Source organism: Erigeron canadensis, chromosome 9 (assembly GCF_010389155.1).
Source record: "Erigeron canadensis isolate Cc75 chromosome 9, C_canadensis_v1, whole genome shotgun sequence".
Lineage (NCBI taxonomy): Eukaryota > Viridiplantae > Streptophyta > Magnoliopsida > Asterales > Asteraceae > Erigeron > Erigeron canadensis.
Genome location: NC_057769.1, coordinates 10,429,832 through 10,444,515, shown reverse-complemented (window position 1 = coordinate 10,444,515; position 14,684 = coordinate 10,429,832). Strand labels below are relative to the sequence as shown.

The window sequence follows — 14,684 nt, the reverse complement described above, 5'->3', positions numbered from 1 at the left end:
GTTTTAAGGATATTATATATCTTTAATATTTAAAAAGATTTGTTTTGATAGAAAAAGATTTATGATATAGTTTTAAATATAATTATCTATTCAGTAAGTAAATAAAACATAAAAAAAAAAAAACTAGAAAAAAAAAGAGAAAAAACTCTAAAGTAATTAGATTAGAGTTTAAGGCATAAAAAGGGTTTAAAGAGTGTCAAGTGTACCTCAACCTCCTTTTTAGTTTTGGGTAGATTATTTGTGTACAACATTTTAACTACTTCGTTTAGCAACATCCGAAAAAACAATAGGTAAAAAAACAACAAACAAAAAATTATTTAATACATTTTAACTACAACCCTTAAAAGCTTTGTTTAACAACTGCTAGAAAAATAATATGCATATGTAACGGAGAGAAAAAACTAAGATCTCCCTGATTGAGTTTGAGGAGAGAAAATATACCAGCGGGCAAAGATAGCATTTGTAACGGAACCAACGTAAAACATGTCCCTCCACTTGCAACAGAATTGACCAAGCAAATGGAAGTGATTTCTCATTCATAAATAAGTAGACGCCCCTGTCCACTCTCTCCCTCTTTATCCTGTCATTTATGCAAACTATATTGGAAAAAAAGAATGGGACGTGCAAGCTAGGCAGTGGAAAGCGTCGTTGGGTTGAACGGGTTGTTTTTAGTATGGGTTGAGCTTGTTGCCCTCGCATACGCTTTCTGTCTCAACTTATATTTAAGGTGATTTAACATGATTGTCAAAATTATAAAACGGTTACAGGGAGGCTATCTCTGGTAAGAATCAAAAATGCGTTATGGAGACCTCAAACCCGAAGACCCAATTAAAGGATGAGCTAAAATAAATAGGTATTGGAATAAACCATAACCCGGTCAGCCCATTTAGTAAGTAAATGGTTCAAAATTGCCTCCATATGAAGATTCTGTAAGACGAGCATTTCCATCAATATTCACCTCCCAATCGCAGCAATAATATAACATGAAACATTTTACCCTTTGAGAAAAGGTTTGACACTAAGATTTTTTAACCACCATAGAGAGAAACACTTCTTTTTCCTTGCAAAGGTAAACAATCTCATGATTTGGCCCACCATGGCCTCTAAAAGAACAAAACACCTCAGAACAGCACTCCATGCCTATAGACACTCTCAATATACAAGAACTAACTTTGGCAGTTCTGTAGAAGGGGGGAATGAATGTAAACTCTCTAATCTTATCAGAACCTTCAAACTGTTTCAAATCAATGAACACATACTGGATCAAGTCCTTTGACAGCGTCATGACTAACCACAACTTGGTGTCAATAGGCGTATTATGTAGCCTGATCTTCAATCGTATCCCAACAGGTAATCCAGGCACAAAATGAAGGGGAGTTGACCAGTCATTAACCCCAATATCCACTTCTGCCTTCATGTATTTCATGTTGCCACCTAATATAAGTGGCTTTAAGGAGAAGAACTCAAGCGATTCCCTAAAACGATATGTGTCACTGTCATTTTTCTGCATTGCTGACATTACTTCAATCTTGAATTTAGAAGTGTCTATTGATGTTTCATTGTAAATGGACAATTTCTTTAGAGCAGATTCATGTAAGCGAAAATCAGAAAATGATAGTCTCATAGTACAAGCGACAAGTGTCAGCTCCTCAATATGCAACTCCTCTTCTTTACTCAACCCGATGAAACGATATCTTAATTCTCCTAGTCTCCTCTCTAATTTCTGCATAATATAGCCCATGTCCCCGACCTTGTTATGTACATCTCTTGGAAGCACTACATGCCACCATGCTTTTGAAAGGAGTTTCACCACATGAATATATTGTAAAGTAAATGTTAAAACAGAATCTGTTTGGTGTGGATCAGTTATATAGGTTGCTAGCTCTTCCTTCCAACTCCTGCATGAACCACATATTGTAAAACTTAAGATTATAATAAAATTCTGCAATACATCAGATATACCATAGGTGTTAAAAGTTAAAACATGTTACTCTGCTGGCTATTCATCCCCTATGCTATGTAATGAATCAGAACAGGTGACATTTTCTTAAATTGGGATGGGTTGACCCACAAATAGTTTTGTCCACGTGTTATATATGATTAATGAAACTGAGGTTACATAATTAAATGCAATGAAAAAATATGGTTTGGGTGAATTCAGCCCGTTAGCCGTTTGAGCAATTTTCATTTTTAGTTACCGATGTGATCCATTTCCTTTGCAGCCAACTACTTTTACCCAAGTGACCCAATGGTGGTAAAGCATACAAACAAGGAGGTGATCCGTACACCACCTATTATTATTCGTAAACCACCAACACACTTTAAGGTGTTGTACCGTATAATAATTTGAAGCATGTTCGGTGGTGTACGGATCATCAATAAATAAATTGGGTTGAAATTGCCATCTCTGGAACTGAACTGAATACCTTCCTTCACAAAAACAAACTCACTAATATCCATTTGATGCCAATGGGGTTGGTTGCCCATTCGTAAGGTATTTGACCTTGGGGAATTCCACCCGGGTTCGAGTCCCATTAATATGCACCCAAGAAAGAACTTTCATAAAAATTGATTTAACAAAAACTTTGAAAAGATGATTTAAGGTAATATGATCCGGTAACCAGGACTAGGGCAACTGACAGTATCTTCTACCATGGTGATTTTGGCTGCCATAGCGTGGGGGAAGCAGGTTAGCTTGGAAGATTACCCTGAATGAAAACTTTTGAAAGTTTGAGCCTTTCGTGTGTCAAAATATATGTAATGCATAAAGTTACCTATGCAAGCAAGTATATGTAACAGATTATACCGTATAAACTAACCTCAATGTCATAAGCACTTCACTTATGCATCCCATCTTTAACAAAGGCCAAATTTCTACAATATTAGCAAGCACAAACTTCACATAACTATATTCTTCATCATGCACTTCATGCTGGTCAGCTACATGAAAAAGTGTGATTTGATTGTCCATCTCTGTACACACATCATCTTCAACTATCTTATCATGCATAGAGTCAGGTAATGTGGAGTTGGGTATAGTTGATCTACTACAATGTGACAAATAAGCTAAAAGTGTCTCCTGGTTCATCACTTCATTCAAGGCATTAGAAATTCTTCCAAGCATGGTAACAGCATACGAAAATATTGTTGATGGTATGCTGTACAAATGTTGTCGTGTTCCATGGGAGAGGGGAGCAGAGATGGCTAATGCAAGGCGTGCAGCAGTTTTTGAGCTATTGAATTCCCAGTCACTTTCTGAAGATGGATCCATCTAATGTACAGTTAAAAGATTAAAAAGTATGCAAGTTTTCATAAAGAAAAGCAGAACATGTTGTGGCCAGTAAGTTAGAGTTACATATAGAGCAAGTCTTCTTGTCAAGTCATAAACACTAGAGGTGACCATTTTGATCCATTACCATGTCAATGGATTGATTTTGTTTATGTTTTATCGCTAATGGATCAAGTAAAAAACAGATCAAATGGGTTAAGCAGGTCGAAATTCACCCAAAAGGTTTGTATTCTTATCTATAAAACCCACTGAATTAATGTATCCAATAAACTAACTTTTACATACTAAAATCTTTAGAATATGATTAAGCCGGTATATATTTACAGACGTTGTAAGAAGTTTGGAGAAAAAGTGTTTCAGGTACACCCGAGCAGTTTTAATAGGCAAAAAAATTGAAGTTTTCACCCAAACCTGTTTTGCCCACTTACCAAACTTGTCCAATCCACCCATTTTTCCACCTTTAATAAACTCCAAAAGAACACCAGTTGACATGTTGGGTAATGGGTCATGAAAGTTGCTAGCTTTAAATTTGAAAACAGATTGCTTTTTGTGGTGGGATGAGATACCATTAAGTTCCCTCCCATGTAAATATTTTGCTTAGAGTTTGAGGTTAAATTGAACGTTACCAAATCCAAGTATAAAGTTTACAAATCAGCACACCACATTCAGTGGATGTCCAAATAATTAAATTGTTTATATAGAACATGCATGTCATAAAAGGTTACACATATTGATGATCATGTTTCTGAACCCGAATTAGGAAGTGAAGTGGCTTAACCCCAAATTCGAGTAAGATAAACAATGAGTAATAAATAATCAATATTAGAGTAAAAATTAGCATGTAAAAAACTGAAATGATGACCATCAAACCTCTAAAAAGATTTCATTAATGATGTTGACAGCAAAACCTCCATGACTTCGGCCAATTTCAAACAAAAGAGAGAGGACATCTGGCTCATCCTGAAAAAGTGGGAATCAAAATCCAGTTAACAAGAGTACAAGACAACGTCCTACACCCTTGAACAATTAAATATGATGACAAATCCGCATGTGACAGTACCACCAACAGGTTCAATTAAAAGCATAATAACAACTTACCTGTGGATATATTTCTAGACTCTGTATTATGCTGTCAACAACTAGTCTAAACATAGGCAGGTCATGGAGCTTGGTTAAACGAAGAACTTTCCTCGCTGTAGATCTCACAGATGAATTCATGTCATTTAGAGTGCCAAGAAACTGTAAAATCAAACCAATAAATCATTTAGAATAACATTGTTACGGTTGGAATTCACAGAAAAGAATAAATCAGAGAAGAAGAGGAAATTGTATCAATATTCAAGTCTGGTATTCAAATGAGATAGTAATACAGTTATATAGACTACTAACCGACTTAACCACCATACTTTCTAACTTGACACTATACCCCCCTGAACTATTACAACATATCAACTATCACTTATTATTTTGCTATGTAACAATACTCCCCCCTTAAGGATTGTTTGTCCTCAAACAATGGCGTGCATATAAGCAAGCGGAAGCAGCGCTCAAAATCCAAAACCGAATCTAGAATTTCCCACATCCTTTCATGATATTTCAGCCACAAACAACCTCTCCCAATGGTCCAATATCTTGACTGCAATCTTACCCTTCCTCTTGATCTACTTTCCAGCAAGTTTTGATCTCGGTTGTAGTGAAAACCTTGAGTTATGAGGCTAAAGAACAATACGTGTGACTGGTCCATATTATGACTGAAGTTGCTCACTGGAGCATTTAAACTGAAGCAAGTCGACTGAAGCAACATGCTGAAGTTGTTCACTAAAGCTGTCAAGTTGCTTGTAGGATCATTTAATCTGGAACATATCGACTGAAGCAACTTACTAAAGTGCCTATTGAGATTAGTAAACTTCATCACTGGTGAACGAATACTGATTGAATTTCTTGCTGATAGAAACCAGAACTCTTCCTTAGCAAAACGGTCACCGAGCTTGTCAATGGAAACATGGTTTGTATTTGTTGCTTGCTGAAATTGCAGGAACTCTTTTGAAATACAACTTGCTGATCTCGACAACCACTGAATACATCTTTTCTCCAGTAAGTAAATGATGTGCATCATTTTTTCACTCTGGTTCAGTCCCACTCGATGTCAAATTTTCTTGTGCAAAATGTTCTGATGGATCATTAAACAACCTTCCAGTATAATCAGTGAGTTCAATAACATATTCCAAGATGAGAAAACCTTCAGCTTCGACTATACACTTTGGAGTAGCAAGAGATAGTAACGATGCCAGCTCTTTTGTGATCCTTGTAAGCACATGAGTGTTTCCAACAGTAACATCCTACTTGGTTGCCGTATTTTTATTACTACTGTTGTAACTCATGCTGGAAGTTGGAAATGAAGTCACATCCCAAATTTCTGTCAGCACTCCCCAATTTCCAATCATGAATCCGCCAATGCATTTCATTAACTGTGAGCTGCCCAAATGGACCACCACCCTTACATGCTTGAAAAGGTTCTTCCTCAGGTAGTGTTTCCATCGAGTTCTCATTCCCACGGTGACAACAACCAACTTACATAAACTATCTTGAGCCTTATTTCCAGCTAGGAGAAAGGATCTCTTAGCAGTTTCAATATCAATCACAAGTGTAGGCACTGAAGGCCCATCATTAATATCCATCAGAATTACACCTTTTTTCAGAACCATCACTTCACTTTCTTCCAACCCATTCCTTAGTTCACTATGCACAACTTTACTAAAAACTTGAACATTCCTATACTTTTAACCCATTTTAATTTGAAGAGCAGCCACCAATATTAGTTTTCCAACTCATATATTATCGATTATCAACAGCTTCATTCCACCAAAACTCGATAAAAAACCCTTTTGCAACTCATTATTATTCCTTCCAAAAATCAACCAACCTGGCTTCCATTCAAATGATCCAACAATCGTTGATACAAAACCCAACAACCATCTTTTCTTTGTGTTGATCACCACAAATTCCTTACTCATGATAAAAATCCAGCAGGATTTCCAATCAAATGCACTAAAACTTCCATTCTCAAAACACACATACTCTTTAATATCCTTAACCTCATTCACAACGGCATTTGTTTTCGTATCTACTTGATCATCAACACTATTCCACCCCGGTTTCCAACCAAAAGATTCTATATCCATGACCATACTAATAATACCTAATACTCCTTCCTTATGAGATTTTTGTCCCCAAAAATCATCAAAACACACAATATCACTCAAAAATTGGAATTTCATAACCTCAACCAATACATCTTGACTTAAACTTCCAATTTGACCCATAAAATGCTTAAGAATAAGATTGCTACTATCGTCCAATATAACAATCCTATCATGATTACTCCCAGAGCCAAATTTAACATTGAATTGAGCCTTAATTTCCGCATTACTCTCACCAATAACTCTTTCAGGACTTACATCAACCACCTTACATGCATTAATTTCACATGATGAACTTACTTCATTTTTATCTACAAAACCTACTGAATTGTTGCTTAAAATAGTCCTACATAGAGAGATATCACTAAATCCAACCAAATTTCGGTCAGGCATTTCATCAAACACCTAGTGTGCATTATTTTTTACTTCAAAATTCAATCTAATTTCAGTTCCAAAACTCACTGAATTGCTCTCATCATAGCATAAGGAAGAAGAAGAATTAGTTGGAGAATGTAAACCTTAGGTTTCTGATTTCTCCTCACACTCAGCCAATTGAACTTCAATCTCATTAGAAGATTCATCTATCATCAATGATTGTTTTTGCAATCTTGAGACATCTTCTTCTATTCGTGCAAGTGCTATTTGTAAATTGCTCAATTCCTTTTAAATTTGTAAGAGTTCATCTTCTAATTCTTCTAATTCTGGTTTCTCACCAAAATGCAATAAGGTTGCTCTCGAATAATCATCCCAAGACATATCCAACAATGATTTCCCACTGGTTTTTGCATAGAGTTGATGCCAATGTAATGCTCTGCCTTCAAATTTGACAGCAGCATACATCACTTTCCGATTACTAGGTGTTTCATCGACCAAAAAGAATTCCTCACACCTTCGTTTCCAACCTTTAGCATCATCACCATTAAAACTAGGAGTCGCCATTGAACTGTACTGATTTAGGTTATTTGTTGTGAATTATTGATGAATTTGTGAGCAAATTTGGATTTTTTTTCTGAATTTTTATTTTATTAAAAGGATAGGTCACTGGAGAACAAAAGTTCACCGGAGAAAGTGATCGTAATCACAGGCTCGCGAAAAAGGAATCAAATCAAGAATTCTAACAGCCATTGATTTTAGGAGGAAGAGAATCAACGACTAACCGGAATCTCAATAGGAATCTCAATCGGAGGTGTAACCGGAATCGAAAGCTCGTCGGAGAATCGACGGCTCTGATACCACTGTTAAGGTTGGAATTCACAGAAGAGAATAAATCGGAGAAGAAGAGGAAATTGTATCAATATTCAAGTCTGGTATTCAAATGAGATAATAATACAGTTATATAGACTACTAACCGACTTAACCACCATACTTTCTAACTTGACACTATACCCGCTGAACTATTACAACATATCAACTATCACTTATTATTTTGTTATATAACAAACATGTTGCCTGGATCAACACTCAACAATTCACAAGACCAACATGAACTAGAAGTTTCAAAAGGTCTAGCAAGGCGGGTTGCGTAGGAGGCCATATGGCCTTCAAGCAAAAACAGGTAACTTACTGTAACAGTTGGGGTGACCCCGACTGACCTGGAACATTCTTTGTCCGAATTTGCTTCAAATTTGTTACCGATAATAATTACCGGAAATATGAATTTTAGGCTAAATATGATTTATACACTTTTAATAAAATAAAGATACACTATGAGGGACCATCAACTAGTTCTCGCGTAGTATCTATTAATTTACCACCCGTTTGACCCATTACAGATAAAACATAATCCGGAACTCCATATCCATCTAACTATAAGTCATATTGAGTTAGATTGTTAGACTTTGTGACTATACTGATTCTAACATCCACCAAATTACAGGGTGAAATCATAAGTTATATGAGCTGACTGAGTACCATTTAAAGTATGGCTACAACCAGAACTACATGATATAAAGAAAAACTAACAATCTCTTAACCTATGGCATAGACATCTACAAGCAAAAGGTGCCACAACAACAAACTTTTTGGTGGATGTGACATGTGGCTTTTAAAATGAGAAGGTGTCTGAAGGAGCGAAGGTCCTATGAACCAATCAGAACGTGACATGTGGCTTTTAAAAAAAAACACGGTGGCATTTTTGTAAATAAATCAAACTTTTGTCAAGCTTTCTGATCAGCTTGGGTCTGGGTCAGCTTGGTTGGGTCACCTTGGTCAGCCTAGGTTCTGGGTCAGCTGGGTTCTGATCAGCTTGGTTGGTCAGCTTGGTCAGCTGGTTGGGTTGGTCAACCTGGGTTCTGGGTCAGCTTGGTCGGTCAGCCTGGGTTCTGGGTCAACTTGGGATCTACATTTGTGTAGATTAATCTGCATTTTTGTAGATTATGTGTAGATTGTGTCAAGCTGACCCAACCCAAGCTAATCACACTGACCCAACCTGACCCAGACCCCAAGCTAACCCAACCCAACCCCAAGCTGACCCAAAACCCATAATCTACATTTGTGTAAATTAATCTACATTTGTGCAGCAGATTGTGTCAAGCTAACCCAACCTGACCCAGACCCCAAGCTGACCCAACCCAACCCCAAGCTGACCCTAAGCTAACCCAAAACCCATAATCTATATTTGTGTAGATTATGTGTCGATTGGGTCAAGCTGACCCAACCCAAGCTAACTGAGATAACCAAGCTGACCCAACCCCAAGCTGACCCAAAACCCATAATCTACATTTGTGTAGATTGTGTCAAGCTAACCAAGCTGACCCAACCTGACCCAGACCCCAAGCTGACCCAACCCCAAGCTAACTCAACCTAACCCCAATCTGACCCAATCTGACCCAGACCCCAAGCTGACCAAACTGATCATGCTGGCCAACCAAGCTGATCAAAACCCAAGATGACCCAGAACCCAGGCTGACCAACCAAGCTAACCCAGAACCCAAGCTGACCCAACCAAGCTGACCCAGCTGACTTACCAAGCTGATCAGAACCCAAGCTGACCCAGACCCAGACCCAAGCTGATCAGAACCCAGGCTGACCAAGCTTCAGAAAAGTTTGATTTATTTACCAAAATGCCACCGCGCATTTTTTTTCATTTTGACACATGTCGCGTTCTGATTGGCCTATAGTACCTTCTCTCCCTTCTCTCCTTAAGACACCTTCTTCCAGGATATCTACCCTATATATATATATATAGGGCTTGAGTATTGTAAAACAAGTATTAAAGTAAAACAAATAATACAAGATCTTGACCCTTAGATCATGGTTAAATTGATGCACGAAGATTCACGAAGCAATTGATGTACGATGATTTTTATGATGCACGGTGATTATCATTATAGAAAAATCTATTGTTTTATTTGTTTTACATTAATACTTGTTTTATTTTACCTAAAATCTATATATATATATGTATAGGTGAAAGTTATTTTAGTACCACTCCTTATTTTAGGACCAATTAGGACATGTGTTTTTTGTAACTTACACACCACCATGATCATCTCCGACCACCACCATGATTTTCCGGCTACAGGGACCACCATGATTTTCCAGCGACGGCGGTGGTCGCCGGAGCCGGAGGACCATGTTTTTGGTCGAAGATGATCATGGTGGTGGTATAACCCCTATATATATATATATATATAGGGTAACACTCCGGTGAGAACACTTTTAAAATAAGAACGGTGAGAACACTTAAAAACATCATTTTGATGCATTAAAAGTCCATAAAACTAACATAGTGCATAACTAATTATCATTATTTAAGTGTTTAACAACACATTGATCTTTCAAAATCGAAAAAATCACGTTTTTGGTTTTGTGCATCCATCTTGGATGCACATTATCAAAATGATGCATCCGATAAAAAACGTGATTTTTTTCGATTTTAACGGATCCATGTGTTGTTAAACACTTAAATAATGATAATTAGTTATGCACTATGTCAGTTTTATGGACTTTTATGCATAAAAATGTAGTTTTTAAGTGTTCTCATTTTAAGTTGGTTCTCATTTGATTGTCACCCTATATATATATATATAGTCCAAAAAAAGTCCATTGATTTTCTTCCATCTCCCCCTATGACCTATCACCCTCTATTATCACACTATGACCTATCACCCTCAATGACCTATCACCCCCACCAGCTTTGGTTTATGAATATACTTAAGGGCGAAGCCCGCTCCGAATCATAATTTTTGACAACCACCACCAGCCACCATCATCGCCGGAAAGTTAACTTACACATGTGTAAGTCTCGTCGGAGATGATCGCCGTCACTGGAGGATCATGGTGGTGGTCGGAGATGATGGTGGTGGTGGTGGTGGTGGTGGTGGTGGTGGTGGTCGGAGTTCACTTATACATGTGTAAGTTACATGGACTTTTTTTGGACTCAAATTAGATAGACTCAATTTATCTCATCCCTATATATATATATATATATATGCACTAGATATCCAAGAACTAACCAGAAACTTACCATGTGCAAGTGCACTTCTTGCACTTTTAGAGCCCTATATATATATATATATATATATGCACTAGATATCCAAGAACTAACCAGAAACTTACCATGTGCAAGTGCACTTCTTGCACTTTTAGATGGCCAAAAGCTGCCATGTGATGCATTGTTTCCAGAGCTTGTAATCTGACAATGGTTGAATCATCATTCAGCACATCCATCAATAAACCTAAGGATCTAGCAGCAAGCTCAGCAGAAAGAATGGCAGGCATCCTCAAGGAATTACATGCAGCACTTCGTACCTTCAAATAAGCAATTTTTTTAAAAAAATTCAAATGTACACAAGAAAATTGAAAACAAGGATCCTTGTTAAAACATGAGATTTGAAATTGTGGTTGTGTTTTATCTCATACAGAACAAATCAAACTCCAGCTAAACAAGACACGGATCAACTGAGTTTTGTAACCGTCTCCGAAAGTCTATTTTGAATGTTTGTGAGCTGCTAAATCATATTATTGGAAAATTTGTCCAGAGAAAATTACTATTTATCATGAATAACGCTTTAATAACTTCTATTTATAAACAATTGACAAAGAGTGTTTGCACATTAATCCAGCCCGACCCATTTCAACCACTACCATATATGGCCCAATTCTACCCAATCCCCTTCTGATATGCCATTGAACACACCCTAATCGCCCATCTTGTCACTTTTAGGTCATGCTGTATTCATTTGAATATTCAAAACTGCTGTGCATTTGGACTACCTCATAAAATTCATCCTCCAGCCCATGTACAAAAGCTCCAGCAGCACTTGATGCTTGCAAATTGAAATGCTTTCCTTTCAGCTGCTCAACAAGCTTATTTTCGAATCTCTTGAAGAGAGTTTGCATCAGAACATACTTAGAAGCCATTCCTACCCTACCAAGGGCCTTAAAAGCTTCAATTCTAACATTCACACTCATGTCCCTCACCATTAAGCAAAGCTGCAAATATAACCCATTAACATATATAGTGAAAATATGGGACAAGATACACCAGAAACAATTTAATAAAGTTGTTATTTTTTGCAGTTTCTGTAAAGAAAATTCATTGATATGCTGGAAAGGTCATTCAATTCAGCTTTAGTATACTGATCAGCTTCTAAGTGAATATAGTAAGCTCCCATCGTCCCGAAAAATAAAATAAAAAACAGATAAATATTTTTTAAGAGAAATTGATCATTAAACATCAATCTCTTAATAAACTAAGCATTTTTCTGAACTTGACAGTAACTAAATTATACTATTTGGTATTCTAAATTATACTATTTCCAAACAACAAGATTCGCACATTGATCATTATGCTTTTGCCCTTGTCTAAAAGACAAGTACTAAACTTATCTTGTGGAACAAAGAATTATTAAGCAGCATAACAATGGCCATTCAAAATGTAAAACAAGCATAACAATTTGCTTATGTACTAGTGTCTTTCTTTTACTCCAATCCTGAAGCATATCTTCAATCTGATCCAGAACTTTGACAATTTACCAATATTTTAGACGAAAGAAACTAAGAAAGAAAAGATGTCTCAGACATGCAAACAAAACACGACGTAATTAAACTCGAAAGAGAAAGACAAAGTTTGTGATGCATAACATTTGAGATTAATACCTGAACATACACTGCATCTGACCAAACTCTTTTACTTTTATCCTCGCTATTTGTGACAAGAAATTTCCCCCATTCACATACCTGTCACTCCAAACAATAATACATAACCAAACTTTCAACACATTATAATACCTAACCAAACTTCAATATTCTAAGAATAACAAGTCCGATTTTACATTATGGTATCTAAATTAAAAAAAATCATAACTTTTTTTCAATCTATTTTACCAAAACCCAACTGTCGCTGCCCTGGTACTAATCTAATTCTATAACAACACAAGTCCAGATTTTTACAATTTCATATAAACGACACTTGAAATAAGCAAAGGAAATGCGATGTGTTTCAACTCAAAACGAAAACGTACAGTAAAAGTTAGCCATACATAACAAATACAATCAAATCAATACCTGTAAATACAACGAATCTAACCAATCTTTTTTACTTTCATCCTTACTAATCTCCGCAATAAGCATCCCCCATTCACATACCTGCCAAAATCTCGACACATAAATCGAAAACATTCATTCAATATTTTACATTCACAAAAAACAAACAAGTCTTAAAAAGTGCGCATTACCATTTTAACGGCCGAGCATCTAACACATTCTTCTGAATCAAACAACAACTCGACACCTCGCAAATAACACGATTCAACCAAACGGAAATCAACTACACGTCTACATTTACACAACCAAACCAAACCGTCCAACGCGGCTTTCCTAACATACGGAAACGGATCCTTACTAAACCCTAACAAAACCGTAACCAAAACCGATGGTCTAACACCGAATTTCTCAACATTTAACATCATTTTATGCCTTACAGACACACTAGAACCAAAACACAAGCTCAGAAACACTCCTTCCGACATATCGAGAATCTCAGGTTTGTCGGTTAATGAGACGAGGGTTGAAAGTGCGAGTGAAGTGGCGCGTGGGGAGAGAGTGGGGCGCGTGAGGAGAGAGTTGAGTGTGGTGGTGATGGAGGATGTGAAATTGGGGTGGGTGATGGAGAGACGGGAAAGGAGGGAGATGATGATGACGTGGAATTGAATTGGGAGTGTTTGGTTTAGGGTTTGGGTGAGGGTTTGGAGGATTGAAGATAAAGTGGGAATGGAAGTCGATGGGTTTAGAATTAAGGAATTGGCGATTGAAAACGGTTTTAGAGATGATGAGTTTGATAATTGGGTTTTGTGGAGGGATTGGTGGAAATCTGAAAGGAATGTTTGTTCCATTTGGGTGTAGGGGTGAAAGTGTTGTATTTAAAGGGGTTTTGGAGGTGGGGAGTGAAAGAAATCTTTGGCAGGGTTTTAGAGGGGAGGAGGGATTTGGCGAATCAATATTTTTGAATCCAAATGAATGACAATAGTGAAACCAAAAATGTGTTTCAAACTTAGGGATAACATCGACATGTGACAAGTCTCGTCCCACGGTGAATGTGAATTTAAAAGCTTTAACGGAGCATTTAGTTTTCATAATGTTTTTGAGAAAATTAGAATATATTAAAGGAATTGAAATTTGTAGGAATTGGAATCTAAAAGTTTTAAAATATGTTATGTATTTAGTTGACAGAAATCAATTAAATTCAATTATAAGAATAAAAACATAAATTATGTCAAAAAAACAAAATTAACCTCTTGTTACTATTTATATTTACATAACATATTATATTATATACTCATTATACAATACCGATGATATGATAAATTGTATAAATAAATCACTAGTATTATTATTTTTACTACATACACATTAATTTTATATGAAGCAGCATGGTTGGATCAGTGGTAAATACCCTTGTTTCTGGAGACAGAGGTCATGGGTTCGATCCTCATCCCATGCAAAGGTTGGAGGGCTTTTTCTACCATTTAGGTAGAAACTGGAAGCAGCCTCTCTACTTAGGTAAAGGTAAGGTATGCCTACATCTTAACCTCCCCCAAACACCGTCGAGGTATCGGGCTTAAAACCCGCGGAAAACGGCACTGAGCAGTTACTTACTTACATTAATTTTATATATGAAGATAACGCACGCCATTCATTCCCAAACCCCAATCACTTTCTGCAGACACGCTAAAAACAAAAACGCCGCTTCC

General features: G+C 36.8%; 1 protein-coding gene across 1 annotated transcript; it reads right to left on the bottom strand.

The window, feature by feature from the left end:
* Positions 1-401: 401 nt before the first annotated feature.
* On the bottom strand, positions 402-13,926 carry LOC122582770 (protein SIEL). Its single transcript, XM_043755204.1, has 9 exons — positions 13,170-13,926; positions 13,000-13,080; positions 12,592-12,672; positions 11,707-11,925; positions 11,050-11,241; positions 4,388-4,528; positions 4,160-4,249; positions 2,820-3,271; positions 402-1,898 (listed from the first exon to the last, which is right to left on the bottom strand). Exons 1-9 carry the CDS (start codon positions 13,824-13,826, stop codon positions 1,019-1,021), a joined length of 2,793 nt encoding a protein of 930 aa, XP_043611139.1. The 5' UTR covers positions 13,827-13,926; the 3' UTR covers positions 402-1,018.
* Between the last annotated feature and the right edge of the window lie 758 nt (positions 13,927-14,684).

Bases quoted from the DNA above. Each gene is read 5' to 3' on its own strand.
- LOC122582770 (XM_043755204.1), bottom strand. From the start codon at position 13,826: ATGGAACAAACATTCCTTTCAGATTTCCACCAATCCCTCCACAAAACC. The intron at 3,272-4,159 runs GTTTGATGGTCA...ACTGTACATTAG, and splicing joins TTAATGAAATCTTTTTAGAG to ATGGATCCATCTTCAGAAAG. The intron at 1,899-2,819 runs GTTAGTTTATAC...TGGTTCATGCAG, and splicing joins GAAGTGCTTATGACATTGAG to GAGTTGGAAGGAAGAGCTAG.